The sequence below is a fragment of the Haliaeetus albicilla genome, chromosome 1 (genome assembly GCF_947461875.1).
Source record: "Haliaeetus albicilla chromosome 1, bHalAlb1.1, whole genome shotgun sequence".
Taxonomy (NCBI): Eukaryota; Metazoa; Chordata; class Aves; order Accipitriformes; family Accipitridae; genus Haliaeetus; species Haliaeetus albicilla.
This window is the reverse complement of record NC_091483.1, coordinates 7,209,764-7,237,060: the sequence shown is the minus strand read 5'-3', so window position 1 is coordinate 7,237,060 and position 27,297 is coordinate 7,209,764. Positions and strand designations below refer to the sequence as shown.

General features: G+C 49.8%; 4 protein-coding genes across 7 annotated transcripts in view; 3 read left to right on the top strand and 1 right to left on the bottom strand.

Annotated features, from left to right (window-relative positions):
- Positions 1-12,714: 12,714 nt before the first annotated feature.
- Positions 12,715-15,089, top strand: LOC138682295 (interleukin-8-like). Its single transcript, XM_069772762.1, has 4 exons — positions 12,715-12,808; positions 13,191-13,320; positions 14,067-14,150; positions 14,685-15,089. Exons 1-4 carry the CDS (start codon positions 12,715-12,717, stop codon positions 14,695-14,697), a joined length of 321 nt encoding a protein of 106 aa, XP_069628863.1. The 3' UTR covers positions 14,698-15,089.
- Positions 15,090-16,184: 1,095 nt separating this feature from the next.
- LOC138682057 (alveolar macrophage chemotactic factor-like) lies at positions 16,185-17,187 on the top strand. The gene is made up of 4 exons (XM_069771565.1): positions 16,185-16,256; positions 16,482-16,611; positions 16,785-16,868; positions 16,989-17,187. Exons 1-4 carry the CDS (start codon positions 16,193-16,195, stop codon positions 17,053-17,055), a joined length of 345 nt encoding a protein of 114 aa, XP_069627666.1. The 5' UTR covers positions 16,185-16,192; the 3' UTR covers positions 17,056-17,187.
- A 329-nt stretch (positions 17,188-17,516) lies between these two features.
- On the top strand, positions 17,517-19,344 carry LOC138690865 (C-X-C motif chemokine 2-like). Of its 2 annotated transcripts, XM_069770324.1 has the most exons (4): positions 17,517-17,686; positions 18,236-18,371; positions 18,731-18,814; positions 18,933-19,344. In XM_069770324.1, exons 1-4 carry the CDS (start codon positions 17,623-17,625, stop codon positions 19,069-19,071), a joined length of 423 nt encoding a protein of 140 aa, XP_069626425.1. In that variant the 5' UTR covers positions 17,517-17,622; the 3' UTR covers positions 19,072-19,344. The 2 variants fall into 2 exon arrangements, with proteins under 2 accessions (XP_069626425.1, XP_069625653.1); XM_069769552.1 differs by lacking the exon at positions 17,517-17,686 and having other exon boundaries at positions 18,112-18,371.
- Positions 19,345-20,015: 671 nt separating this feature from the next.
- Positions 20,016-27,297, bottom strand: part of CNOT6L (CCR4-NOT transcription complex subunit 6 like) — a 38,175-nt gene continuing 30,893 nt past the window's right edge. For all 3 annotated transcript variants that reach the window (XM_069774258.1, XM_009922586.2, XM_069774182.1), the window contains exon 12: positions 20,016-27,135. In XM_069774258.1, coding sequence (XP_069630359.1) covers positions 26,923-27,135 — 213 coding nt within the window. In that variant the 3' untranslated portion in view covers positions 20,016-26,922. The remainder of the gene's footprint in view (positions 27,136-27,297) is intronic.

Sequence of the window (27,297 nt, the reverse complement as noted above, 5' to 3'; positions counted from 1 at the left end):
CATTGGAAAATGCACTTTAATACAGGACCATAATCAGATAGATTTGGGGAGGGTCAGCTTTGATCATGTCACAGTCCTCCTCATCTGTGATACTTCTCTAACATGAAGCACAAATGTTATAGCCCTTTGGCAATTTTGCTTCTTTATTGTTGCTTGAACAAGGAAAAAGAGACCCTAAACATTAAAAAAAAAAAAAAAAAGAAGAAAAATTTCTGTGTCGGTCAAAGTAGTTGATGTGTTAAAGAATCCAGGTTTTCTACAGGATATTCGTTGTAGTTTTCTTCCAAGCTGTCTGTGCATTTCCTTGGGGACCAGCAAACTAAGGAAAGGAAAAGGTTGTTTACTGACAAATCCAGGTGCAGGGGAGGGCAGGAGTTTATCTTGTGTATGATTCACAGAGGGTATTTGGCAGGAAAGAAAAAGATAAATATTTATAGAAACAAATGTAAGCAAGTTTCCCTCAGATATCAGTTATGTCAAACTGACATTCCCTCAATTAGGAAGCTGGTGAGATTTAATTTTTTTTTTTTTTTCCTTCAAGAAGGGGTTTCCCCCCGGTTGGGAGCCTTTCTGCAAAGCCGGTGCCGGTGTCTTTGTTACACCCCGAGGCACTAGGACGTGTCAGGGTGTGCACACTCGCTCGCTGGCTGTGGCTTAGCACCCTCTGGCCCTGGGTGCTCCCACCCTGCACCCAGCTCAGCCCATCACACCTTTGATAATTTTTTTTTTTTTTTTTTTTTTTTTTGGTCCAATCCAGCCTGCAGCAGATGGTTTGCTGATGTACTGGCTTGCTGCTTGCTTTGGACAAAAAGTGAACAGGTTCAAGTGACTGAATAGCAGGGTCACTTGTTTAATAAAGATGTTTCAAGATGTCTTTTTTTTTTTTTTTTCTTTTTTCCTTCTGAGCCCTGGAAAATAACCTGTTCAAATACCCATGTAGTCAGAAAAGGTTTTTCAAACTGTGTCATGTTCAGTGCTTGCTTTTGCCTCCAGACCTTTGTAAGTGTGCCTTTCGTCTGTTTTGTATGGATGGTTTTATGACATTGGAGACACACAACGTGTCTAAATGCCTTGTTAAGCCTTCAAGTAGGCAGCAGGGCTATAATGGTGTAAAGGATATAGCAAAACTACAGGGTTTCATCTGCAGTGCTCAGCAGACGCTGCACTTCTTTCTGCTTTCTATCACCGAACCTCTAAATAAGATTTTAATGTTGCATTGACCCTATTAGCATCTTTGTTTTGCAGCGCCACGCACGTTCAGCTGTAAATGCACACCTTCTCGGAAAAACATGTATTATCATGTCAGCGCCAGCCATGCGTGTGTTTCAGTCTGGAAAGGGCTGGCACGGCTGCTGGGGAGCACACGCTTCCGAAGGGTATGGCCTATACTCTGACTGCAGTCCGGTGCAGCCTGGTGCCCCTTTGGTTTTGAAGGTCTGACCAGTTTCTCTGGCTCCTTCCAATATTTTGACTTCTCAACGCAGCTGTCTTCCTTCTTTTTCTTAGATGGGGGTTGGAATTAGGAGCTATTCCCGTTAGGTGTTGGGTTTAAGTCAACTACAGTGATTATATACTCCCAGATGCAAAGAATTTGTGTTTCCCTGTAGGTTTTAAAAATCACTCTCAGATCATTTTTAAGCTGTTATGATGATCACTGACCCTTCATAACCTCGGGTTCTCCAGTACCGCGCAAGGCACGATCTTCTCGTACGCGCAGACGCCTGTGCTGACTCAAACATCTCTGTTCATGATGGATTGTGTCTTGCAGAAGTTTAAGGCAAAGCCGTAGGACAAGCCATGGGGTTTTTCTTTATTTGTGTGGATTTCTACGGTGGGAACGAACCTCAAAAAACGTGGAACGTGCCTCGTGGAATGCTCCTCCTTGAGCAGCCTGTAGTGACAGAATTAGTGGTGCGGGTCTATTACCACAACCTGTGCGCCTTTCCTCCATGCAGCCAGGGTGTGCGTGGTCTCGCTGCCAGGTATTTCGCAACTGGTTGCTTTGCCTTTCCCCAGAAGCTAATCCGGTCCTTTGTACGTCGTGGGCTTTTCATACTCTGAACAGCAATGCCTCTTCCTTCCTGTTGTAAAAAATATAGTGGTGTTCAAAAGTGGGATTAACGCGGCAATTGTAAAGAGGGATAGTTGAATTCTCCTACAGGGTTGTGGCAAATAGATGGATTGGTTCTTGTAGTACCCACGCCGTTATTTAGCTTATTAATGTTCCCCCCCCCATCTCTTCCACCATATCCACAGGACAGAGAAAACCTCTGCTCCCTCTCTCCGTGGGTGTCCCGCTCTCCCTTTTTGCTGGTGCAACATGTTTCTGAAAGAAGAAACAGTCTGGGGCTTGCTAGCATGAGGCAATTTGGGCTGAACCGCTCTTAGGGTGCATTTACATTAGTGTCTCGGTTTGGATCACTAGGGTTGGGTGGCTGGGTTGGGTTTTTTTGTTGTTTTGGGGGGGTGGGGTTTTTTGTTTGGTTTTTTTTGTTGTTTGTTTGTTTTTTCTTGGACCAAACATCCCCAACATCCCCACTTACAGTGCTGTGCTTCATCTGACGGGGTGGTCTTCACGGGCATGAACTCGATTCCCTTTTGGTAAAACTAAGCGGGACGACAAAACACAGCAGACGTGGGCCAGCCCCCAGTGGGTGTTCGGTCTACGAGACTGGACTAGGCTGGGTCAAGAATGAAAATTAAAAAGCCCCCCTGATGTGTGCATAGAGTCTGGGTGCCCGGTCTTCAGACTGGTCAATGCTTTGCAGGTGTCGTGTTGGTCCAGGCTACTTGCCGATGTAGATGGGACTGGAACGGTCCTTTCTGACCTTAAGGGAATAAATCACCGTGCTGAGAGGAGCGTGGAAGGAGGAGGAGAGTAGTAATGAATCCTTTCTGGAGCACTGGGAAATGAACGGTGGGAGAAAAATTTAACTGGAATACCTTTCTTCTTCAGGCTGAGATCAAGCTGGGAGCTTTCCTCCCTAGATCAGCTTCCTTGGTGCGTACCCCTGAAAAATCGGTCCGGTTGGGTAAAAGCTGCTTTTCCCCTGTTTTCCATTTGCACATGGCTAGCAGGGGTTGGAAACTTCAGGTTTGGGGTGGGAAACCTTTCTCGCACAATAAAACTTCAAGCCAGGAGATGCTCTAGTTTGTGCTTGTGAGAGGCAGTCACCCGAGCCACGGGAAGGTGGGGTATGAAAGGGAGGGGGGGTACACAAATAGCTTCACGGAGATTCTGGATCCAACCCAAGGCTGCGCCCTGCGACAGATGTGACTTTTTAGGCCTTATTAGTTTTCAGGGTGTGTTTTGTAAGCGACAACCAAGATAAAAGCTGAGGAAAGATCAAAGCAGATTTCATGGTTTCTATGGCTTTATGCTTCTTGGTTTCACTTTCCAGTATCTCCCTAAGTCTTTCTTCTCTCCCTGCACACTGCCCTTTCATCTGCCTCCCCGTTTCCACCCGGCAGGCGAGAGCTTGCTGACCTTCCAGCCTTGAGCATGACTTGGGAGGTCGACCAGCCTTTCTTTCATCCCCCCAAACCTGAAGCGATGTTGGATTATTTTAGCTGCGAGAAAACTCCTTTCAGTATCGATTCTTTTAGCTGGTGAGATTTACGTCCTTTGCAGAAGTTGGGCTTGAGTTTCTCCTTCCCTGTCGAGAGCATCTCCGGGTAGCCACGTTGGCAGCGCGCGCAAGGCTCTGATGCCCGAAGTGCTGATTCAGGGGTGCTGGGTCCAAAAGAAACGGTTGAGAAGGGGCTTTCCAGGGGCAGGGGGGGCCATTCATCTCCCCAAAAGACATTCGTATTGCAGCGACATGGTTCCTTCTCGGTGGAGACCTGGATTTCCCCTCTTTACCATGTGCACTTCTACTCACTGCTAGAGAACGGTTGCTCGTGGCTTCATTTTTTTTTTTTTTTTAATATAACTATTCCTACGGTGGCTTGCGGGTGAAATGTGGGGAAAGCATCTTCCCCAAGGAGAAGAGGTGGGGAGACATCTGGCAAAAAGAGGACGAGGGAAGGCCTCGAAACATTAAGTGGACACTAATGAAAGTAACGATCCTAGGTGTAAACCCAAGTATGGTGGTCGAGTTTGAGTCCGTTCCTGGTATGTTAGGGTTTGAAGTGCCTCGTGGCAGAAGTGATATACTCGAGTGCGTTTTGTGGCACCGGGGTTGGGACCCCAGCCACAAACATCATCCCCCCGTAGCTTGGGAGGGGAAGGTGGATGGGGCTGGCATGCAGCGGTCCTTCCTGCAGCCATGGCTGGATGTGACTGAGATGTCCCGAGAGGTGGGACTCCCCCACTCCCCATGCATAATCCCATCCCCTCAGCCATCTCCCACCTATCTCATCCTTCTCCTTCCCCACGAACTTTTAATAGCCGAGTAGCCTCCCACCCCTCGCAGACTCCCGTGACCCTCGGCAGTGATTAACCCTGGCAGGATGGCAACCCTAGGCCAGCGGGCCTAGGACTTGGAGAGGCATCCGTAGACATGACAGGCAGAAAGCTCGTCTTATGGGGCTAGTGAGGCTCTCAAAGGTAGCTGGGCACGTCCTTCTCCTTTGGCCATGTCACTTAAACTGTACCAGCTCTATAGAGCAGATCTTGGTGTAGGCAGCTGTGCATTGGGAGGACCAGCGCTCGGGTGGCTTCTCTGCATCTCTTCACTTCAGAGCGGGACTGTGGCTCATCTTCTGGTCCATTTGGCTGGTCATCCTGCCTTGCTGGCTTCCCGTCCTCTAGGTAGGTCATCCTAGGCTGTGAGTGCACAAGGCTGGGGTCTCTGTGTGCAATTCCCACTTGGAGACGTGGGTCCTGTGGGCAACGGGGATTTGCAAACCCTTCAACTAGCTTCTGTCACCTTCAGGTTACTTAATCAGCCTGGACCTCATCAGGCGAGACCCTGCTTTGAGGTGGGGAGCAATCTCTTGCATGGTTGGTGAACTTTGCAAGTAGGGAGGACATTACTCGGTCAGATGGGAAATGTCGAGCTACTGCAAGCACAAGATCTGTAAATACCGCTTTGAATGGGTGGAAAACAGCAGAGACAAAGGTCGTATATGCCGTGGCAATCGAACTCAGTCTGGAAAGAGATGACTTTTGTTGGGAAATGAGTCATTAACATACGTGTGAAGCGGAGACGTGCCACTAGACATCAAGGAGGTTGGTTGTGGTTGAGGAAGCTTGTGTCAAGCTAGAAAGCAAGGGGTGCTACGTTTCTGAAGACAAGTTACTCTCTTCTGACTTAACTGGTAGAAAAAGGGTTAAGACCGTCTAGCTCTACCAGAAATAATAGTTATGGGTTATTCTGCAAGCCAAATAATGTGGACACAGCTTAATTACTGATTCAACTAAAATGGAAATCACTAATATTTGGAAAAAAAAAAAAAGAAAAATACCACTTTAAGCAAGCCTGCCAGCTTCTAGCTGCATTTATCAAGATGTCACACTCTGAGGAGAAGGGGAGGAGACCTTGCCATAATGCTTCTTGGGAGGTTGGTGGTAGGACTGTTGCTTAGTGTTTGCCGAAATAAATTACCCAAATAGGATGTAATTCAGCTCAAGCAATTAAAATCTGCCTTCAGGAGGTCGCTTCCTCAGGTAATGAGGGGAAATGTGCTTGCGTACCAGCATCTTGGTTGTATTTCTGGTCTTTGTGGCATTTTTGGCACCTCTTTCCTCCTTGTCATGAGCAGAAAGGTCCAATGGTAAAAGCTCACCTGAATCCTTCCGTATTGTGGTAGTACCCTGCATCTAATTCCTTTGTCCAGGCACCCAGCTAGTGGTGCAGTTGTTGACACAGACGCAGAAGACAGCTAAAACCTTGAGCTGCCGCAGTGATGTGCTCAGTACCCAGCCTCCCACCAGCACCATCGGCTCGGCTGGATCATCGGCGCTGCGGGTCAAGCAGGCGATGTAACCCTGCCACTCTGATTCAGTTTTTTCTCTTTAGCACCCGTTGCGTAAGTCTCCTGAAGCGCTGCAGCATCCTCACCGGCACTGCAGCATCCTCTTTCTATTCCAGGGAAAGGCGCTGGGCAGTTGTGGGGGGCCGCCTTTGAGTTTGGCAACTTCCCATCTTGCGAAGCGCAGGCTAGGTCTAGCTTGGGGGAGTTTCCAGGAGCACGTTTTTGGTCTAGCCATTGTAATTTAGACCTGGACCACTTCTTCACTCGCCCAAGAATGAAGTGCTAAAAGCATGAGGCCTTCCTCCCAGGTGGCGGAGACGTGGAGAACGTTGGCTTGAAGTCACACCAACTACACAACAAGAGCAGCAGGGCCATGTCAACGGGCACATCTCGCTTTATAATGCGCCGGCTTGCAATTTATTGGCTCCCTTCGCTGTCGCAGCCTGACTTCGTTTCAACTCATCATCGTCTTCCTCCTGCGCTGGGGAGGGGGGGATTGAGTCGTCACTGTCGCACGAAGCCCCTATGCAAATCGCTAACGGCGTTCGCTCGGCAGCACCTGCAGCGTCTAGACCGGTTCCTGCACCCCCATGCAAATGTGCGGAGAGGGAGCCGAGACCTGCGGCCGAGCCACCGACACTGCTTTTTGGTAAAGCTCTTGGGCTTCCTTCCCACTTGGCCTTTTTTTCGTGCCAGGAGGCACAGAGCTTTCTGCTTTTCCGCCGGGCCTTTTGAGGAATAACGCTGCTTCTCCGCTTCGCGTTGGGTTGATTTCGGATTAACTCGCATTTGAAACAAACTGAGAGCTTCAGGTGGAGAAGTGCGGGGGTGCCGGGGTATTTCTCCAACGTGTTTTTCTAGCAGCAAGTGCAAATTAGCACAGCAGTCAGGGGATTTTCTCCTGCGCTTGCTTGGTACCATTTGCATCTCTGGGGTGGACGGGGTGTCCCAGAAACTGTCCCCGCTCTGGGGTCACGCTCTGACATGCTGCTGGACATGTACTACTGCTTTCCCTTTGGCAGAAAGCACCCCGTTGCTGCTCTGCAGAGGTCCTATGGCGCTGGATTGACCGGGGAGGCATTTCTTCAAAGTTTTTTTTAAATTTCTCTTACCCCGATCGAGCTTTTGTTCTTGCTCTGAGCCTTTCCCCTTCCTTCTTATCCATTCCCTTTCAAAGCTCCCTCTTACCGTATTATTCCCTTTCTTTAGCCCTCAAGCAGACCAAATACTTGAGCCCTACTTTTAAAGATGCCCACAGTAGGTTTTTTCAGCTGCTTGCAGATATGCAGAGCAGAGGTGTCATCAGACTGCTCTGGTATCTCCAAAAATGAATTCTTGTCCCCATGCCATGCCACCAGCAAGTCTGTGCACCTTTGCTCGAAGACAGCAAGTGACAGCAAGCTCGATAGCTGGTTTGAACAACCTAATTTTGGACTGATTTCATTAGGCTTTGGCTAATTCTGGTGCTCTCGTGTGGAAATGTCACTTCTATACCTGGCGTCTGCTGCAGTAAGCACCGTCTGTTTTGTATCTGAGTACAAATAAAACTCTGCTAAGTTGGTAACCACCAGCACAGGGCCTGGGAGATCCACACATCCTGGTCAGTCATTCCCTTCCCTTGGGCTGTACCCTTGCATTGGTGTTATTTTTTGCAGATTTGGGCTATTAATATTTTGGAGGAAAGGAAGGCCAATTGTATAAAGGGAGCAATTCTTCTTAAAATGCAGCCAGGACAAGGGACATCAGGGGAAAAAATGGTCTTAAGAAGTTCTTTTCATATATGGATAAATGAACACAGGCTGGTTGGGAACATAGTTTTGAGGTGTAGGAGGCATGAGGGGATGGAGAACATCCCAGTAGGGCTGGAAGGAGCCCTGGGCTGGAAACTGGGCACCGCACGAAGCGGCCAAGACACACTTTTGTACGATAAGAGAGAAACCAACGCTCTGCTCTGGTCCTGGGTTTTCATGCAGCGCTGAACTTGTTGTCGCTGAAATAGGTGTGGGTGCAGCTCTCCCGCAGGTTTTCGCAGGAGGCATCGTTATCTTAGAAGCAGATGATGGACCACAAACCACAGTGGTGTCAATTCACTGCAGTTGGGGTTTTTTTGGGGGGTAATTATAAAAAAAAAAAAAAAAAACAAAACCCAAGAAACAGTTTTTTATCTCTCCTGCAAGGAGTGCTGGGTGAGTTGTGGAGAAAGGACAGATGTGCTGAAAGTTCACTTTCTCTCAAAACAAACCTAGTGGTTTCAGCGTGGCCGAGAGGTTTGCCTGCTGCAGACGTCTCCAACGCAGCCTCTTGCATATCCTTACACGCTTGCTGGTGGAGCACGCAGGTCCTCGCTGAAGGGCAGGAGAGATGGCATCTCCAAGGCATTTACATCAGGGCTGGGTTTCTGCCCATCCTGATCAAACGTGGGAAAGGTTTTTTGTGGTTTTTTTGGGGTTTTTTTTTGTTTTTTTTTCCTCCTGCTCCGCTTAGCTCAGGCCATTTTCTACTCTTCTTGGAAGCCGCCTTGTTGTTACAGACCAAGGTTTTGTTCTGTCCCTGGCTCCTGTGTTTGGAGATGCTGTGACAGGTTTTCCATCCTCATCTTCCAGAGGGGGCTCAGGCATGTAAAACCTCCAGTTTCCATCTGCAAAGAGCATGAGGTCTCTTCTTCTTTCCACAGATGGCTCACCTACCTCCCCTCTCATTTCCCATCACCTATTTTTCAGTGTCTTCAAGGAAATCTTTGACCTCGCTGAACTAACTTGAGGCTTTCTATGGGTTGATGCCACTACATGACGTGGTTTTAAGCAGTTTAATGTCTGTAGAAGCACAGCAAAGCCACGCAGCGGAGCACTTGTTTCCTGCCTTGGTCCTGGCCTTTGGGAGGTATCTGCACCACGTTTTTGTGGGCCTCTGATTTAGGTACCATGGGAAGGATGTCTGGAGGATCCAGTGGGTGTAAAAAAATTTAAAACATCTGCTAAACATAACAGAAATAAAAAATGACTCAAATCAAACTCTTCCCTGCAAAAGTATAGCTGCTGCAGAAAATACAGAAGCTGTTAGGATATTTCTAACACGTTTCAGTTGATGCTGGCCTGGATAAGTCCACAGATCAATATGTGAGGGCCACTCTTCTGAATTACTGGCATCCAGGAAGCGGTTAACTTACATATAGTAGCAGGCTAGGTCCTCACCCTCCTTCTCCCTTTTCAGAATTACCACTCAGCATGCACAAATATTAGCTACCCACAATGACTGCGAGCTTTTCCTTCCTGAGAAAACACCACAATGTTTATCAATATACATGTTAGTCATACACCAAAACCACCGTGACTACTACCAAGACAATTCAGAAACCCTGGGATTATAGCATCTCAGTCAAGTTCTCCTTTCTCGCCACGTCCACATTTATTTCACCTTTCCTACCCGAAGCAGAAACTTGTAGCAGCTTGAGGACCAGCTAGGCAAATGCACGTCTTCTGGGGCCATGTGGTGGGGAATCACCAAACTACCCCAGTGTCCTGGGGGAAACCCAAGCATGTTGCTTCAGAGCTGGGCTTCACTATGAAAATCTGCCTATAGGTATGAATCAAGAGGCTGCATCTGAAAGGGAACCGCTGGTTATGCTCTGTTCATCTTGGTAGCCATGTAGGCCATGACTGCCACGCCACCCCAGCGCCTGAAACCGTGGAGCTGAGCCCGCACTTTGAACCGTCTTTCCAGAAGCACCCGTGGGCCAGGCCAAGGACGCTGTTGGGCAGCACTGCCTGCCCAAAGGATGCCCTGATGGCTGCCGCTTCTCTGCAGCCCCAGGGTGAGCGTGTTATTTTTGTCCCGGCAGCGTTGACTTCTCCTACTTGGAAGGGAGCTGCTGCCGAGGCCACCTCTGCAGAGGAGACAACTTTCTCGGTGCTGGCAATGAAGAAGAGGCCCTGCCGTCCTCCCCCTGAGGGACGTGGGGGTTTCATCCTGGGTACAAAGTGAGTTAACGATCACCACGACGGTTAGGGAAGAAGCGTCGCGAGGACAGGCATAAAGCAACGTACCAGCACAAAGCAGCGCATCCTTAGAGGAGACAACCTCGGTGAAAGCACCTGGAATCTTGCATAGGTCTGGGGGCAAATGTTTACCCTAGGCTAAAAGTGAGGTCGCTGTGGCCGAACTGATGACCCAGGACCCCTCTAAAGCCGCCTCTCTAAATCCATCCAGCCAAAACATGCTTCTGTAGCTCCTACTTCTCTCCAGGGTAGACAGGAGATGGATGCCTGCCCATAGCCACAGATCTGGGGCGTGATCTCGCTGATGAGTTATCTTGGTCTGCCCGCTGCATGTTTCCCAGGGGTAACTTCTTCCCGTACCAGTTTTCCTAAGCACTGCCAGCACTGGTGTTGGTTTTCTTCAGTCGTGGAAGAGCCACGCTTGGGGCACCGTCAGTGTGCCCTGACTCCATTCTCTCTACCACGCAGCTCTAGGGAAAGTTGCTTTCACTTCTCTCTGGTTTCCCCAGCTGTAAAAGCAGGATCATTTTAAAAGTAATGAACTTCAGAAACAGCTTGAAACTTTTTTTAGTGCCTCCGTAGCACTTTGAGTAGGTGACCGGTCATGTCTCCTGGTAAATTGCTGCCTTCCCCACCGTTTTGCAGATTTTTGTTTGAAGAGACCCCTGCCACAACCCAGCAAAACCACTTAAACCAGTCTTAAGTTGGGCTCCTTCTAATAATTCTCTGCAAGGAGATTGAAAACTCTGAAAGTATTGAACAAAACCCAGTTTTAAAGCCATCTCCTTTTCCGCTGCCATAGCAGCAAGGCTCTCATTCCCTCCATAGGACTTCGGGAATAGCTCATGGAAATTGTCCCTGGCCTCTCTGTGACCCTGATGTACAGGGAGTTAAACTCCTCACTTGTCCACTTTTGACCTTGATCTCTTGAACAAGATCTTCACAAGACTTTTGGACCTATCTCGGAGGAAAAAAGAGTCTTTAAGAGAAAGATAAGTAGCTTACAGTTTGAGTGGAAGACTTTTTTTTTTTTTTATTAGCTTACCAATTTGTTACTATATAAAATGCTGATGTGATTTGAAAGCTCCAAATTACAACGTTATCATGCAACCACAACATTTTTCTTCTGCCCTCTTCCTTCCTCCTTGCCTCGCAATCGTGGCCACGTGTCCCCTTCCCCTTTTGCTTCCCAGCTGGTGAACTTGCCTTATTCAGGCCACCCCCCCGTCCCACCAAAACCCGAGAGTGTGGGGTGCTGCTGTGGCTGTCGCCTTGCGGCGGTGGCCCTTGAATATCCCGTGTGAGAGCCCAAGGTGTTGGCATTACAGGACTGACCCCTTGCGTGCTGAAACGTGTCGCTTCAGTCCTTCAATGGCTCATTTTGAGAGAAACCCCAAAGGCGCTGGGAAATGTGTGGAGGAACAAGCACCAGGCAATGGTCCCCCAAAACGGGCAGGCGTATCTCCGTGTGTGTAAGGCCTGGAGGATGCCGCGTTGCCAGAATAAAGCCTTAAAGCCTTGTGGGCGTGTGGCTCTACAGCATTATAAGGATGTGCATGGTCTGACGTCCCTTTTTATATGCTCCTACGGTTTCTCACTGCCATGTAATGCGCCTACTTTGGTGTCAGTAGTTTGGCCGCTCCCATTTGTTTGTCCCTGCCATGAATGATGGAGAACTGGCTCATGGACCGCAGAGCACACTGCGCCTCTGAGCTGATAACGTAATAAAATCTGCTTTTCCTGAAACGGTAGGCAGGCAGGACGCATCTAACTAAGACCAGACTACTTCAGGTCTGAAGTGCTGTAATGGGCTACTAAATGGGGGCAAATAGGAAGACCCCTGAAGCTACCCCTGGTGCCACCCCACGGCTTGTTGCAGATCCAAATGGGGATTTGATCCCTGCGTTATCGAAGGGTGCTCTGGACATAACGTAGACAGATGTTCGCAAGGGAAACAGTGGGGCTGTACCCCCTCTCCCTCCAGTCCCAGCGCCGCAAAGGGAGAGCTCAGGTCTCACCCTCGCAAATCCCCGAGTCCATCCCAGCTCCATCGCTTTTCCTGCTGCCGTTCTCTGGCATCCATCTGCATTTCACTCCCAGGCCGCTGGTACCCAGAAAGTCGCTGCTGATAAATGGGCGCATCAGCACTTAGTCACAAATGTGCAGAGATGTGGGGAATAGTTTGCTTTTTGCTGATGCTACGGTACCAGTCATCTCTTGCATTTCCTGGGTGTTTTACTCGTACAGCGAAGTGCTAGATTTGAAGGCTCTGAGTGGAAACATATAGCAGAGATCTTGATTATTTTTCCCCGGTACGGTGCTAGGCATTTTTGCTGATGTAAGAGATAGCAAAAATAGCGTGGGGGAATTATAGCCCTAAGAAAGAAATATGTAAATATCTGAGTGCATTAAAAAAACCCTGCTTACCTGGGGTTTGCGCTCCGATTTTATGCTGGACTCTTTTTGTGGTTGAGGGGTAAATGCTGAAGGGAACAAAAGGCGATGCTTGTACAGACGCAGCTAATGAGAAACAGGGTGTGGGGAAGATGACGCGGGGAATCCAAACAGGCACTTGATTCCAAGGGCTGGTTTTAATCAATAATATCATAAATTCAGTTTCTGACTCGGCTGCGGGGAGCATCGGAGAAATTACGTCACCTCTTCACGGTCCACCAGTCAAATGTGACTGCTGAAGTTTGAATCTTGCTGCTTGTGTCAGAGCGTGACCCTCCCAAATAAATAGGGTTGTTTCTTCACCCGGTTCCTCAGACCGTCTCTGGGGGCTGAGCCTGTTGCGAGGATGCGAGCGCTGGCTGGGACAGGGACGGGAGCACGGGGGCTGCTGCTGCTGCTTATGATGATGATGATGATGATGTCCCACTCAGCCCACGCAGGTGAGCTTCTGACATCTTTGCAGAGATACCCGCGGCTGTCAGCTCCCAGCCTGCCGTGGTCGGGCATCGCCTGCATCCTGCGCCGAAAGGGACCGGAGGAGACGGGGATTCCTCCTGGCCGTTTAGCCCAGGGTTTTTCTCGTAGCCAAGGAAAGAGAGCGACCGTCTTCCTCTGTTAGGACCCGGTTCAGCTTTCAGGAGCTGTGTGAGAGCAGGGTACTGAGGTAGAGGCTCAGATAACAGTTTCTTACTGTGGTCTCTAAAGCGTTGTCAGTGAAAGCACGGGAAGGGATGGTTTCTTTGGCTCTCGAATAGATTCAGAGTTGCCGCATCTCTAAATAACGCCGTTTGTCTTTAAGTCGCTACCTTCTCTCTTTCTCAGCCATCCTGGAGGTGAACGGAAACCTCAACTGTAGGTGCGTAAAGACAACTTCGGACTACATCAGTCCCAAGCGATACGAAAGCATTGAGATAAGACCTGTGGGAAGCACCTGCAGACGTACAGAGATCATGTAAGTGCTGCGGGTGGCTCGTGGGGCAGAAAGCTGCTTTCTCCTCTGGCTCCCGCAGAGCAGCGGGGCCACTGCTTCTGCAACCGCCCTGCTTTTTTTCCTCTCTCTTTCTGAAAATAAAAGCTTTTAAAAGATGCCAGCAAGCTCACTTACGCTTCGGGGCTGAGGAACATCGGTTTAACTCCAGTGGAGGAAAGGCAGCCAAGCCGACCTGCCAGAGGTCCCCAGGACCTAAATGACCCTTTCCAGCAAGGGAAAGCGTGATTTCCCCGTGCTGGTGCTTAGTGGGGAGCGTGCTGGTGGGTGGTGTTTGCAGTTTGGAAGAAGCATATCCTCGGACACCAAGGCAGGAGGAGCCATAAAAAATTTTTCCACTACCTATATGCAACACTCCTGAGGGCAAACAGCATCTCGGGTCAAGACCTTGTCTCATTACTCCTGTTCTGACTCAAGCAGTGCATTAAGCAGAAGTGTAAGATTTCTTTAACGGCTGGGCGCTGATACATTTGTAAGTCTACAGAGAAAATTGTCTTTGAACATGCTTCGAGCACGGTCTCCGCTCTGCACGGGAACGTGTTGCATCTTGCTTTTTCCTGACCGTCTTGTGGCTTCCCTCTGTCGCTAGCAGCTTTCTGCGATCCACTGGCACTGTAAATGAAAGCCAAGCCTTGCAGGTCAGCTCGGGCCGCTCGAACCCCTGCCTTCGGAGGGGAGGGTGATGCTCACCAGCTCTCCTTGTGTTTCAGAATTAAACTAAAAACCTCAGGGAAAGTGTGCGTGAATCCTGACGCCCCTTGGGTAAAGAAACTGCTGAAGCGTATCGCTAGCACGTAAGTTGCTTTGATGAAAAAGCTTTTGGCTCGGGTGGCCCTTGGACGGCATCCCGTCGCCTCTGCGGTCCTGGGGAGCGCTCGCGGGACCGAGGGCTCTTGGGGGGCTGCCGGGGACGAGGGACCCGCTCCTGAGGTGATGAGGGGTGAGACCTCGCTGCGCAGAGCAGCGTTCGGTCGTCGATGCTGCCGTCCGCGGGTTGTGCTCTCCCCGGCTTCTGCCTCTGAAAACATTTTGGGAAAAAAAAAAAAAAAAAATTATTGGGGGGTGGGAGGTTGGAAACGGCAGGAGGAGGGTTTGCTCATTGCGAGGGCGATAACATATCGATGCTCGGGTGGGAAAGCCACCCTCTTCTTCGTCGTGCCCGGTTTGTGGCATAACGTAGGGATGGCCGGGAGACGTCCCCGCGAGTGATGCCCGCTCCGGGGAAATGGCAGCGAGTTCCTTCAGTTGGGGCAGGAGCTTCCTCCCCCGCCTCCCCGGACCCATTTTTCTCTGCGTTCACACGTTTCTCCTCCTTCTGCTTTTCGCAGGAAGAAAAAATAAGTTTCCTGCTAAGGAAGTGGACGCTCAGGGCCCCGAAACGGGCTGGCAGATGACGCGCAGGCGTGCAAACCTGGCCGATCCTCACTTTGCCCTCGCTCCCCCCCCCCCGTTTTCTGAAATCTCCACGTCCCAGCCCCGGTGTCGGCCGCCGCAGGGAGGGCAGCTCACTGCTGACCCCAGCCCCGTGGCAGGATCGTGGGGGTGTTTTTTCCCCCCCGCTGCATTCGGTCCCTGGATCAGCGTGAATATGAACCCTTCGTTTATTTACTCGCCCATAGCCCCTTTTTTTGGCAGGGGCTGCTCCCGTCTCTGTAGGAACGACTTTGCGACTCTTTCCGTGTGAAGTGCTCATCGGCGGAGTGTGTGTCTGGGTTTTTTATTACGCAGGGTGGCGTGTCCCATCCTGAGAGTTCAAGTCAAATAAAATTCAGGTTGTTTTTTTTTCTTATTCTGTTGTATTTTTTCCCTGGATCTCCTAGCTTCGAAGAAACTCGGCAGAGCTTTGATAAACCCCGCTGTCGTAACCTTCCTGGAGCTGAATTTACCATCATTTGCATCTGGCACTCTGGTATTGATGCTGTTTCACAGATATGCCGCAGGCATTAAAATGTGCATTTGAATATAGGTCAGGTGAGGTATTTCTGCTATAGGTAGGGGAACGAGGGCAGCACCCAGGCGCATCTCAGGCACAACAAAAACCCCTTTTATGTGAAGGAATGAGACAAGGGCAGGAAAGTTTTGTCCAAGGCAGCGACAGTAGCTGGGATGGGTGTCCCAGCCCCAAACCCCCGGCAAGGGTCCGGCAGCCCCGGCACAGCCGGCGGGAATCAAAGCTCCTTCCCGACATGACCTGTTGTCTGTCTCAGTGGTGATTTGAGGGCACGATATTGCTGGCAGGGAGCTGGGGGATATAGCCAAATCCAAGCGCCGGCGTTCGTGATGGGGCTGGGGTTTTGCAGGCAGCTGTTAGGCTTTTGAAACCAGTAAAGGCCAATAAGGAAATATAGGGGATGGGTGCGAGGTCACTTGACAGAGTTTAGGGATAATCAGCCACGGCGGCGGGGGGGGAAGAGCAAAAGCAAATGCCACCAAAGCTCGGGCTGGGATGCGCCTTGCAGGGGGGAAAATCTGGCTGCAGGAGAAATGAGTAATATCTGACGATGCAGAAGAGAAAAATACCCCCAGAAACCTCCAGGCTCGCGCGGCCGCGTGGGGGAAAGCGTTGGGGGAAACGACTGATATATTTACAAGACCTGGCTTTGTAGGGAGGGGAAAACGGAGTTGGTTTCAGGAAGCCCGAGGCCTCCCACCAAACCCGAGCTGCTTTTTTACTAATGCCGTTGCAAGCTCAGCGAGCGCTGTCAGCAGGGAACGGAGATGGGCAAAAAACACCCTGACCCCCACCCCCGGGGGCCTCCCGCCTGCGCCGCTTTACTTCTCCTATTTTCCGGCTCAAATAGAGGGGGATGCTGCCGGGGCGAGGGATGGGGCAGGTATGGCTGCGTGGGCGACCCTGCTCCTGGGGGTGCTGCTGGTGACCCACCGCCCCGGGGATGCAGGTGAGGGTCCCCGTGCCCCCATGCGGGGGGATGGAGGATGCTGGGGAAGGGCGTTGAGGTTTTCGGAGGCGGCATCCCGCTGCCGTCTCCGGGGCTTGGAGGTTCTTTTGCAAGCAGGGTCATCCCGGTGGGATTGGGGGGGGGGGATGCATTGCCCAGAATGGGTTTTGGGGCTGGCAGCGGGTTTTGGGGCGATGCGCGAGCCGTGGCCGTGTGCTCCTTTAGCTCTTCTGGAAGCCAACGGCAACCTGAGCTGCCGCTGTGCCAAGACTACCAGGGCCTTCATCTCCCCGCGGAAATACAGCAGCGTCGAGGTCTGGCCGGTGGGGAGCAGCTGCCGGCGCCTCGAGGTGGTGTAAGTGGCTCCTGGGGGGTACGAGTCCCATCCTCCCCAAATTATTTCAGTTTTGTGCTCTTTTTCCTTCTGGGAAGCGCAGGGGGGCTTGGCTGCTCGAGCCCACCCCCCCCCCCCCCGCCCCACCGGAGGAGGGAGAAGCGTCGGTTGCCGAAACCCCGTGTGTTTTCTAGGATAAGGCTAAAAAGCCTGGAGAGGGTCTGCGTGGATCCTGACGCCCCTTGGGTGAAGAAACTGCTGCAGGACCTCCCCAACCTGTAAGCCCTTCTCCACTCCACATCCTGCTCCCGGCGGGACCAGTCGCATCCCCTGGGGACCAGTCGCATCCCCTGGGGACCAGTCTTCACATGTTTCTCCTCCCCTTCTGCTTTTGGCAGGAGGAAGAAAGAGCCTCCCCACAGAGGAAGCTGCCACCGACGGGACGGCCAGATGTGCGGGGCCTGAAATTGGACCCCCCCTCCTTTCCCTCCCCTCCATCCCACTGTCACCTTGCCCCAGTGCAAGGAGGGGAGCCGTGTAATGCCCTGAGCCCCTTTTTCCTTTGCGTTTTTAGGCATTTAAGCCCTTGGAAATGCCAGTCCCCAGCTTGCCCATCCTCCCAACCCGTGGCCGTGGGCTGGGTGTCCCCTTTGGGCACAAGATAACGGGTCCAATAAAAGTGGCAATTCTCCGTCACCGTCACTCGCATCCCTTCTTGTGGCGTGCTGGGACTTGGGGGGGTGCTCAGGGGAGCAAGTCCCCCCTCCACGGGATGGGGAGCAGAGCTGGGGGGGTCACCGGCGTTTCTTCATCAAGAAACAAAGGGCAAACGGGAGGTTTTAGGAGGCGGCCACGACGGTTTCTGCCTTTTTTTGGTGGGGGCCACGTGCAACTGGGGGAAGCGACGGCAGGGAAGTCGAAGAGCGGGGCAGCTTTTTTCCCTGCCCTGCGGCGTTTCCCAGCCTGTGAAATCCCCGGCGGGGGCTGGTTATAAAGGAACCCCCCCGTGGCAGGTCGGGGCAGGTGGCAAGGATGCGGCTGCTGCCGGCGGCGCTGGCCCTGGCCCTGCTCCTCAGCAACTTGGTGCCGGGGGACGGTGAGTGACCTTGGGGTGTCTGTCTGTCTGTCCGTCTCCCCCTCTAAATCCCTAGAGAGAGGCGTTGGGTGCCCTGGATGGGGCCGAGCATGGGCTCCTCAAAGCTTTCAAATTTGTCTCTTGCCCATTTTTGAATTTAACTTTTAAACCCGGGGGGGCTGCTTGGGATGGGGAGGTGGGATTTGGCTGATGGGTTTAAGCGGCTTCTCTTCCAGATCCCTGTGAAACTCGAGCGCTTGGTGGGTGGGCGACGGGTTTAATTCGTAAAACATTGGTTAAGTTTTCAAATCCTGAAGCTTAAACTCCCTTTGTACACGTGAAAAGAAAGCTTTGAGACTGTGCCGGGAGGGACTAGCCTCGCTGCTTGCCGCTGCAAACCCTGTTAACACAAGCCCGTCCCTGCAAAAGACCCCCGTGGGTGCTGGGGAGGGGATGGGATGGTGGCACTGGGACGGTGGCAGGAGGATGGCAGGGAGGGGGGGTATCCCTGGCCGCCTCCCCCCCCCCCGGAGGGGCCAAGACCTGGCTGTGGGCTGCTTTCGGGCGCAGGTCTGTCGCTGGAGAGCCTGCTGACCAACATGAGGTGCAAGTGCATCAAATCGACCGCCCAGGTCATCAACTTGGGGCTGATCCTTGCCATCGACGTTACGCCGCCGGGCATTCACTGCAGGAGGAAGGAGATCATGTAAGTGGAAAGCCTGCAAACCGATTCTCGCAAATTGCTCGCTCGGGCACCAGCGCAAAAAACATGCAGGCGTTCGCGCCCTCTCCGAAGCCCCTAAATCTCGCGGTGACTCTTGCAAGGCACGGGTTGTTGCGCGGGACGCTGATGCCCATTTTAATGGGGGTTACCCCCGGCGTGGCTCACGGAGCCAAGGTCGAGACCCCCAAAAAATCCCGTCTATCTCCCGGCAAGGGTCGCAGGGGTGCGCTCGTAACTGTGCCGGGGAACCGGAGGGGTTTTCTCTGCAGACAGTGGTGTGGTTAGAAAAATTTTGGGGAAGAGGCGTGCGTGGGGCTGAGGGGGGTCTCGTCACCTTGTAGCCTCACCCTGAAGAGAAACAAGAAGGTGTGCGTGGCTCCCGAGGCACCCTGGATCCAGCTGCTCATCCACAAGCTGACCCAGAGGTACGCAACACCCAGCGAGCGAAAAACAAGCGGCGTATCGAAACGAGTTGGCAGGACGCTCCCCTCCTCCTGACCGCTTTATTTTCATTTCTTTCCTCCCTTTCCCCAAAATCCACAGGAACTTCACCAAAAAAGAAGGGGCGGCGCGGCCGCGGCGGGCAGCCGAGCGGTGGGCTGGGGGAGTGGAGCGATGGTGCTGGCCCCCTCGCAGACCCCCCACCCCATCTTTCCCTCTGTCCCCGTACCATAATAAATAACCAGCAGTGGTTATTTATTCCTCTGCGGGGACAGCAGCGATATAACTCCTCCGTGCTGAGATACGCCGGGTTTCACGGCACGACACTGGCGCTTGCTCTGCTCCTGGGGTTTTGGCGGGGGGCAGGAGCCTTTCCCTGCTCCCCCCCCAAAAAAAGGCTTTTTCCTCGGGCGCCTGGTGTCACCCTCCATTTCGGGTGCCTGCACTGTTCCTGCACGTGATGGCAGCCCGTCCCGGGCGCCATCAATAAAAGGATGAACGTGCTTCCCTCGCACGGCTGCGGCAGCTCTTTCTGCACGGATTTGTGGAAAAATTGGGATTTTTGGGGTGGGGGAGTTAGACCGGACTGTGGCACCGTGAAGCCCTCAGTCACTTTGCCGCGGGGCGCTTCCTAACACGTCGCCTTTCCTCTACCCGGACTTTTTGTGCCTTTTTCTGACAGCTCCTGGGAGGAGCATGTCGTGCTATGGGATGTTGGCAGAAGTTGGATGGGGTCTGACCTCCGCAGCCCCACGCTGCTGGCTCCCAGTTGGGCAAGCACAGGAGAAATGGGACATACTGGGAAATTTCCCAGTTGACTGGCTGAGGCTCTCTCCGCGGACCCCCAGTTTCCTAGGACGGATGCACACGTCCCGCGGGGATGCCGGCACGGCACAGGGACGTCCCTCAGCCACATGGAGCGAGGCGACACAGGTGTGACTTGCAAGTCTGCACAAAATTATCACCGTTTAAAAATCTGGCTTGGCCGTACCGGTAGTTAGGTGTCTGAGGTCTGGGGATCCCCCCAAAAGGGAAGGACTCAAATTTGCATCACCCACCCCACCACCCTGGACGCCACAAGCGCATCCCAGGGCAGTGGCAAGCTGTGAAACACCCGGCCGGTCCCCATGTCCTCCCTCCTTCCCACCCTGTGCTTCTCAGGAACCACAGCAGGGGACGAGAGTGTTTGCAAAAGGGCTGTTTATTGCCTACAGAAGGAAACAAAAGTATACAGGTGGGAAGAAACAAGCAGATATTTAGCCCTATCCATCACGTGCGAGCAGTACCCCATCTCCACGGTGCAAAGTGGGTGTGTTTCAATGAAAAAAAAAAAAATCTAAAAAGGCAAGAAAAAAGTAACAGTTCAGGGTTATTATCGTTATTTTGTCCAGGCCAGGTCTGTGCAGGGGAGCAGGTCTTCCCCCTGCCTGGGTCCCTACCATCCCCACTTGACAGGAATTCGCTTTCTTGGTGAGTTTTTCATTGCAAAGCATAATTACGGGGGGAATTGCAGCATAGCATGGCACTTTCTGCAAAACACGAGTTCTTTCAGGGGGAGAGAAAAAAAGGATCCTTTTGTAAAAGCAAATCAGAGGGCTGGAGAAAAGGTTTCTTACTATTCATTCCCACGGGAAACATGGAACAAGCAAGTTACTCAGGTTTTTTTGCTCAGGTCTCAGTTGAAGGCTGCTGCTCTTTGCAAGCACCGTGCCTAGGACTGGTGTCAAACTTGGCAAAGCTTTTTGCCTGAGAGACCTACCCCATCCCCATGTCAGGGCTGGTGGGGAAGGCAGCCCCCCAGGATCCCCCCCGGGTGGTGACGGTGCTGCCGAGCTGGCCCAAGGCAGGAGAGGGAAAACCGGGGCCGGGGGGCCAGCAGCGGCTCCGGCCTCTGCAAGCAGCAATTTCCCCGTCCGAGAGGCCAGCCCGCTCTCAATTTAAAACGAAGCTACCATTTCCATAAAACGAGACATAAACCCCCCCTAAAATTTCAGTGTAAGCACGCCCGGGAGTGACACTGCAGCTTCTCCCCTCTCCACGTGCACTTCCACGTTCTGAGGGACAGGACCTTGCGGTTGCAAAAGCAACGCACAAGAAAGAAATCCAACTAAAAAAAACCCCCGACCTCCCAAAATAACCACCGTGAAATGGGGCGGGAGGGGGAGCCCTGGCTCCCATCACCGCTGCTCCAGTCCAGCCTGTGAGTTTATGAATTAAGGGCATATTTAGCTAACATGGTGCACACAAAACACTTTAATTGCTCAGAAAGCAAACACACGATGCAATAATTAAAAATGGAAAACAAGCCAAAGTCATGTAACATCACTTGTAAAGAAAGCCACCATGAGGTTGGGGTTTTTTTTGGTTGTTTTTTTTTTTGCTTTGGAACAAAGACAAATACAGACAAATGCAAACTCAGTAAATGCCTAAATTGTTGGAGCTGTTTAACAAAGAGGACAAGACCAAGTACCAGGATCATTCTAACCTTCACCACTCAAAACGGTGAGAGATTTCGCAAGCTAAACACACCGTACAGTTGCAGGAGGGGAAGGAAAAAAGAGTCGTATCACTTGGCGTGCTTTGCCGTCAGAGCCGTTTAAAACACCCTAAAGTACCAAAGTACCCCAGCATTTCTCCATCTTCATGCTTGTTTTCAGATATACTCCAAGAAACTGTACTCCTGAAGTCCATCATCCTCACACATAGCCAAACCAGCAAACTTTATTGTCTCTTATTTATAGAGCCAAATCATTTTTCTTAGGATGAGGGAGTTCTTTAAAGGTGTTAATTTTGCCCCTTTTCTGATGGTGCAATGCCTGCGCCTGTCTCATCCGCTCTGTTTTTTGTCCCTGCTCTCGTTTCCTGGAGGAAAAGCAAACCCGTGGTCGGTGTCAGTGCAAAGAGTGGTCACAGGAGAAGATACTGTTATCGCTTAGAGCTGTGCCTGGATCTAGAGCCTTATAATCTTCTGCTAAAGTTGTTTTTAGTCTTAAAGTGAGTTCTTGGCTGACTCTTGGCATAGAGGCTTAAGACATGAATGGTTTTCACCAGGTTCTCTCGGGGTTTGTGTCGCCTTTCAACACTCAAGGGTGAGAAAGGGAGGGTATGTGACTATGCTTCTGTAATCTTATAAAAAAACTAATGAGCTGCATACCACAAGACACTTTTCCTCACCATGAGATGGAGAGACTCAGCTAGTAATAGCGTCTATCAGAAAAACTCAAACTTCTCTGCATCTAGGGCTCATTTCTTTTCTGGTCTGTAACAAATCAGGTCCTCTGCCCCCTTGGGCAAAACCCCTCCCAAGACCAAGCACTTCAGCTCCTTTTGGGACACGCGAAATTGGGCAGGCGAGGTTTTTCATTGCGTGTGCTTGCTGCCGAAACCGTATCACTTTTGAAGTCAACGTGAACTTCAGCGAGCCTCGTATGCCGCTTTGCTTCCTACCAGGCAGTTTTGGTTGCGAAGACGGACCAGAAGAATGTCACACCTCTGTGGTGACCAAGTAGGACAACGACCCACTGCTCTTTTATGTTGACAGCCTGATTTTAGCTGAACCACCTCCTGCTGCTGCCTAGCGTACCAGCGTGCTAGATAAGGGTGTGTTTAGATCAGTCATCTCCTCATACAATGGAGAGGGTCCTTCCTTAGGTCTTAGATCAGGCCTTAGAGCTTCATTACCATTACAAGAAAAGTATCTATGCAGAAACCAAGAACGGAAGAATCTCAATTATGTACAAAGCTGAGGTTGCTGGGGGGAGGACCACTGCTATTTGCCATTTAACTTCCTTTTAAAACCAGTACGAGGGTATGTATCACATTTGTGTGATATTTCTAATGCAGGCTATTGATTTCGTTTGGATAGGACTAAAAAACTTTTCACTCCACGCCACTATGCCAAGTTTCACGCCAAAGGAAAGTTTTGATGCTAGAAGCTGAAAATGCATCGTGGAAATAAAGTAACTGCTGCTGTGTTGCTGGGTTTAAATCTGGTCTTCAGATATTAAGGACTGACAGCCCCTTCTGGCTCCTGCTCCCTACCAAGAAGGCGTAAATACTGCACCTCCTGGTCTAGGAATCCTTAAAAGTGTTTCCCTAACCCGTCTTCTAAATTAACAGAGAAACTCTGAATTTCAACAAGCCTTTTTGGCTTCCCCCTCGCCACCTGACCAAAACCAAGCCCAGAGAAAAAAAGTGATATGAACCTTTGAGGTCTCAAATTCTCACTCGTGATTCAGACCCGATGTCTCACAAGCTGGGTGTGGAAAGCCGGTCTCCAAAAGAGCAGTATTTGGGATTAATTGGGAGCTGCAGATGCTCAGCACCTTTGTGAAGTGGGCCTTTGGGAGCTCAAGAGCGTGAATGTGGATTTAGGAGTGTCTGTGGCAAAGCCAGCAAGGTGGGAGACCATCAGCCATCCGCAGCATTACCCAAACGCTGAAGATCACGGTAAGGTTTTGAAAGCTGTGTTAGGTCAGTGGCAAGTGCTTCTGAAAAGGTTGAGAGTCAAAGATTTTGGTTTTCTAGGCTATACAACACAGAACAGCGAGGACCTGGGACTAACGAGACCATTTCTGAATGTTTCTGCAGACTAAACAGGAGTGACTTCCAACAGAGAAAGCTTACCCATAAAATGAAATATTTTCTCAACAAGTACTAGAAAGGGACGACAAAAGCTTTTAACCAGGCAAATGGGAAGGAAAGCTGGTCTCAGACCCCATTGTGCCATACCTGACTTCAGCGTGTGGTACGCAAATATTCACGCTCCTTGCATCGAAATAAGGAAACAAAAATATTCAGCTACATTGTACAAAATTCTCTTTTTTTTATATATATATATACACACACAAAACCCCATATCTAACAGATTTACCATATTGAATTTTAAAAAGTTGCATGAAGAAGGGTGTTGGATTTTATTTCTCTGCTTGCTTTAGGCAGTGCTGTTGCTTAGAAGTTGACACCAGGCACCATATTTTTGAAAGCAAACCAAGACAGCGAGGAGCAGTAAAGGGCTTAGAGCTTTTTTTCCAGGTGTCAGCTGTGAGGACACTGCGACGTGCTGGGAAACGAGGGTCAGTGATGGAGAGAACTGATGGTGTCCCATTCATCTCTGCTTAGGATTAGGGATAATTTGTTTTGTATTACTCCCTCTCCTCTAGCAAACACCCTACCGTCAGCTTCCATCTGGGTCAAAAGAAAACTAGCGTTGCCATCAGGATGATGCATATGTTTGTTGAAAGGCTGCCTGCTCCCCACTCCCTCTCTTCCTAGAGTAGAAAATCGCTACGGAGAGCGGCGTTTCTGCTCAGCTGGGAAAAAAAGCGCAGTCCCCTTACTGCTCCTGCTGGGAAAGGAGAAAAAAAACAGAAGGAAAACAGGGAGGGAGCCAGACCTGTGAAAGGTGGGTAAACATGTCCCCAGTTATGTGCATTGACTGAAACATCACCAAGACTCTTTTTTTTTAAAATCCAGAGGTTTTGTGCAACGTCTGTTAAAATGACTTTTTAAAAAAAAATCGCACAGCGTAATGGACGTTCGGAAGTGCATTTCGCAGCAGAGAAAATCCAATTTAACACCTTCCCGCAACAGAACACTTCAATCGGTTAGAAACCAAAGGAAAGTCAAACTTAAGCAGTTTACAATGTTTGCCAGGGTTTTTTTCCTCATCCCCATCCTCTCCCACCCCGATATTACAAAACATTGTTGTTGGGTTTTATTTTTATTAATAAATGGGCTCCTCTGCAGTTCATATACAATCATAGGTGAATTTTAAATTCCATTTTATACAAACATCTCAAAAAATATTGGGAGTGAAGTATGGTAGGAAATACTGCTCACGTTGCTAGTTAACATACGTGTAGGAAAAGGAGGACAAGGGTTTGTTAGTGCACACCTCCAGAGCAGAGCACCCCTCCCTCCAAAAAAGATACAGTAGCTGATTACAGAAAGGTAATGTCCACAAAATTAAGTTTTTCATGCTATTCTACTTTCCAGTACTATACTTTCAAATCGCTTTCGCAATTTATCTGCAATGGCTAGGTGGCGAACGCTGAGGTATATTAAAAAAGAGATACCTGCACCTAGAGGAAAATCCGTCTTTAGAAAGGGCTTTTTTTTTTGGTGCTGCACAAAGCAATTGCCAGACAGGAATTTCACCCAGTTATGATCGCTTCCAATTTGTAGCAGACAATAGATGACGCCTCCATTTTTTAGGCACTTCTTTTAAAAGGGAGTTGTTGTTTCGTTGAACCGATTTTTGCGTTCTGTCCCCCACCACCCCCTCCCCGGCCCCCAACGAGCGTCAGGGAATAGTTTCTGCTCTAGGTCCAATTGATTTTTTTCCCTATGGATAATTTCCTATGTATAAAACGACAAAGGAAATGTTTAATTAAAGAGTGGAGGAACAGCCTGACTTAGCAGTTTTGCAAGACAGAAGATGGCTCCTTAGTATTTAAAACTAATTTCACAATTTAAATTTGACTTTTTGAAGTATACGAATGAGACATAAATATAGGCTATCAATCTGTTTAAAAATTTCATTCACATAATGGAAAATTTTTTCATTTATTAAAAATATCACATTTTGAGACTAGAAACAGTAAAGTGCATGAAAAGTTTAAAATATAAATTCAAGAAAATCTTATAGCAGCAAAAAAGCAGAATAAAGAAAAACTTAAAAACACAGACACAACCTTTTCCTATCACTGTGCCATTTTTTTTTCTAACATTAAGCAGCCAACCAATTTTTCAGAAAATTGCATTATGTTTAATGCCTCTTCAGGCACAAGGTTTTGAACTGGCCACCTAGAGCATAAAAAGGGAAAAAAAGGATTTCCAACACATCCAAAGAGCATTAACAGTTGGGAATGAACCAGCAGCTTTTTAATTCAACCCTAACCGACAACAGAAAAGAAAGATTATTAAAAAAGTGTGATGGCTATTTGGCAACTAGGGTCAGGAAAAATGATCCAAGGAATGACTACAGCTACCACTCGCTCCCCCAGTGAAAAAAGCATGCCGACAGCTACTCCACGTGCCCTTTCGGAGACAGAAGTAAGGTCATTTCCAGCGGTTTTTCCTGTACCCTACGCTTAAGCAGTTAATCCCAAGTTTCCCATCTTTGCAACCAAACTTCGGAAAAGGGAACCTAGGATGGATTTGCAACACCTTTATTCACCCGGAACCCAAACGCTTGCAACGGCTCACTTCAAATGCAATTTCTTACCATTTCTAAGTCCTGCTCCCAAACTGTGCTGCTGAACAGTGTGTCGCCCTCGCTTGCCAAAGCAGGGAGGCAGCTCTGTTTCACAGAGGTCCCTTGGATCCCTGTGTACCTCGCCCAGAAAGGACCAAGTTCTTCAGAGCTCCAAAAAAAAGTCACCGTGGCGTCACTCGAGCAAGCGGTCTATACACAGCATTAAATGCTCACCTGCAAAGTCCTGTGAGACGTAGCTTCGCTGGAAATTTCATTCTAAATGAAATTACATCAGGAGAATTTAGACCTCAAATTTTATCACAGATATTAAGCCATCTTTGGTTTTTAATATTAGGTAGACGAGGGGCAGGGCCGCACTGCTAATCATTTATAGTCAGGTATTAAGTGCTTTGCTAATGTGCAAAATTTATTTTGGATGCCGAGTTCAGTCTCCGTTTTGGGTTCAAACAAACAGGATTTCTAATATTCTTCCTACAAAACAAGCATTTCTATTTTTGTTTTTCTTTCTCCTAAAAGGTTGGCTCATTTCGCCACGTTCTGGAAAAAAGCATTACCTTGAAATATGTTAATATGCAAGTTTTTAATCTCATTTGTCCATTTATAAGTGCAGCTTCCTACTGAAAAGAAAAAGCTTGCCAGTTTAAAAAAAAAATTAAATTAAAAACCTGGAAAGGGAATAATACTTTGGTTCCAGCCCTAGTGCCAAATGATACCAATATGCACCAAAATGTGCAAAATCTCATATCAAACACATAAGGAAAGGAGCTTGAAGAAGCAGCTTAAGGTTGGCCATACTTCACTCCTATATACTTTGATTTACAACTGTACAGGTCCATAACAACAGGTCCTTGCCCTCAAAGGGGCAGGGCTCCACTACCTCCTGTTAGGCAAGTGCACACCGTTGACAAGAGGCAGGAGCGGAGGATGGAGTTCTAGTTGTGTTAACAGTGAGAAGTGGTCTGAAGGGATGTGAGGGTGTGGACACCCAGTGATGTTGTTGTCAACCAGCCACTGAGGGTCCAAAGGCCCCAGGACACCAAGCACGTTCATGTGAGTGTTGGAATAGAAAATGTAGTCAATCACACCCTAGGGAGAAAGAGAAACACGACAGTGAGAACAGACCTCGCTTCTGGCAACCTGAACTCGACTGGCTTCTGGCTGCAATTCACGGGAAGAGGCACAGCGCTGGAATTAGGGTAAGAAACGCGCGCGGCGTTTTGCGTTCAAAGCGCTGCATCCGTTCTCATT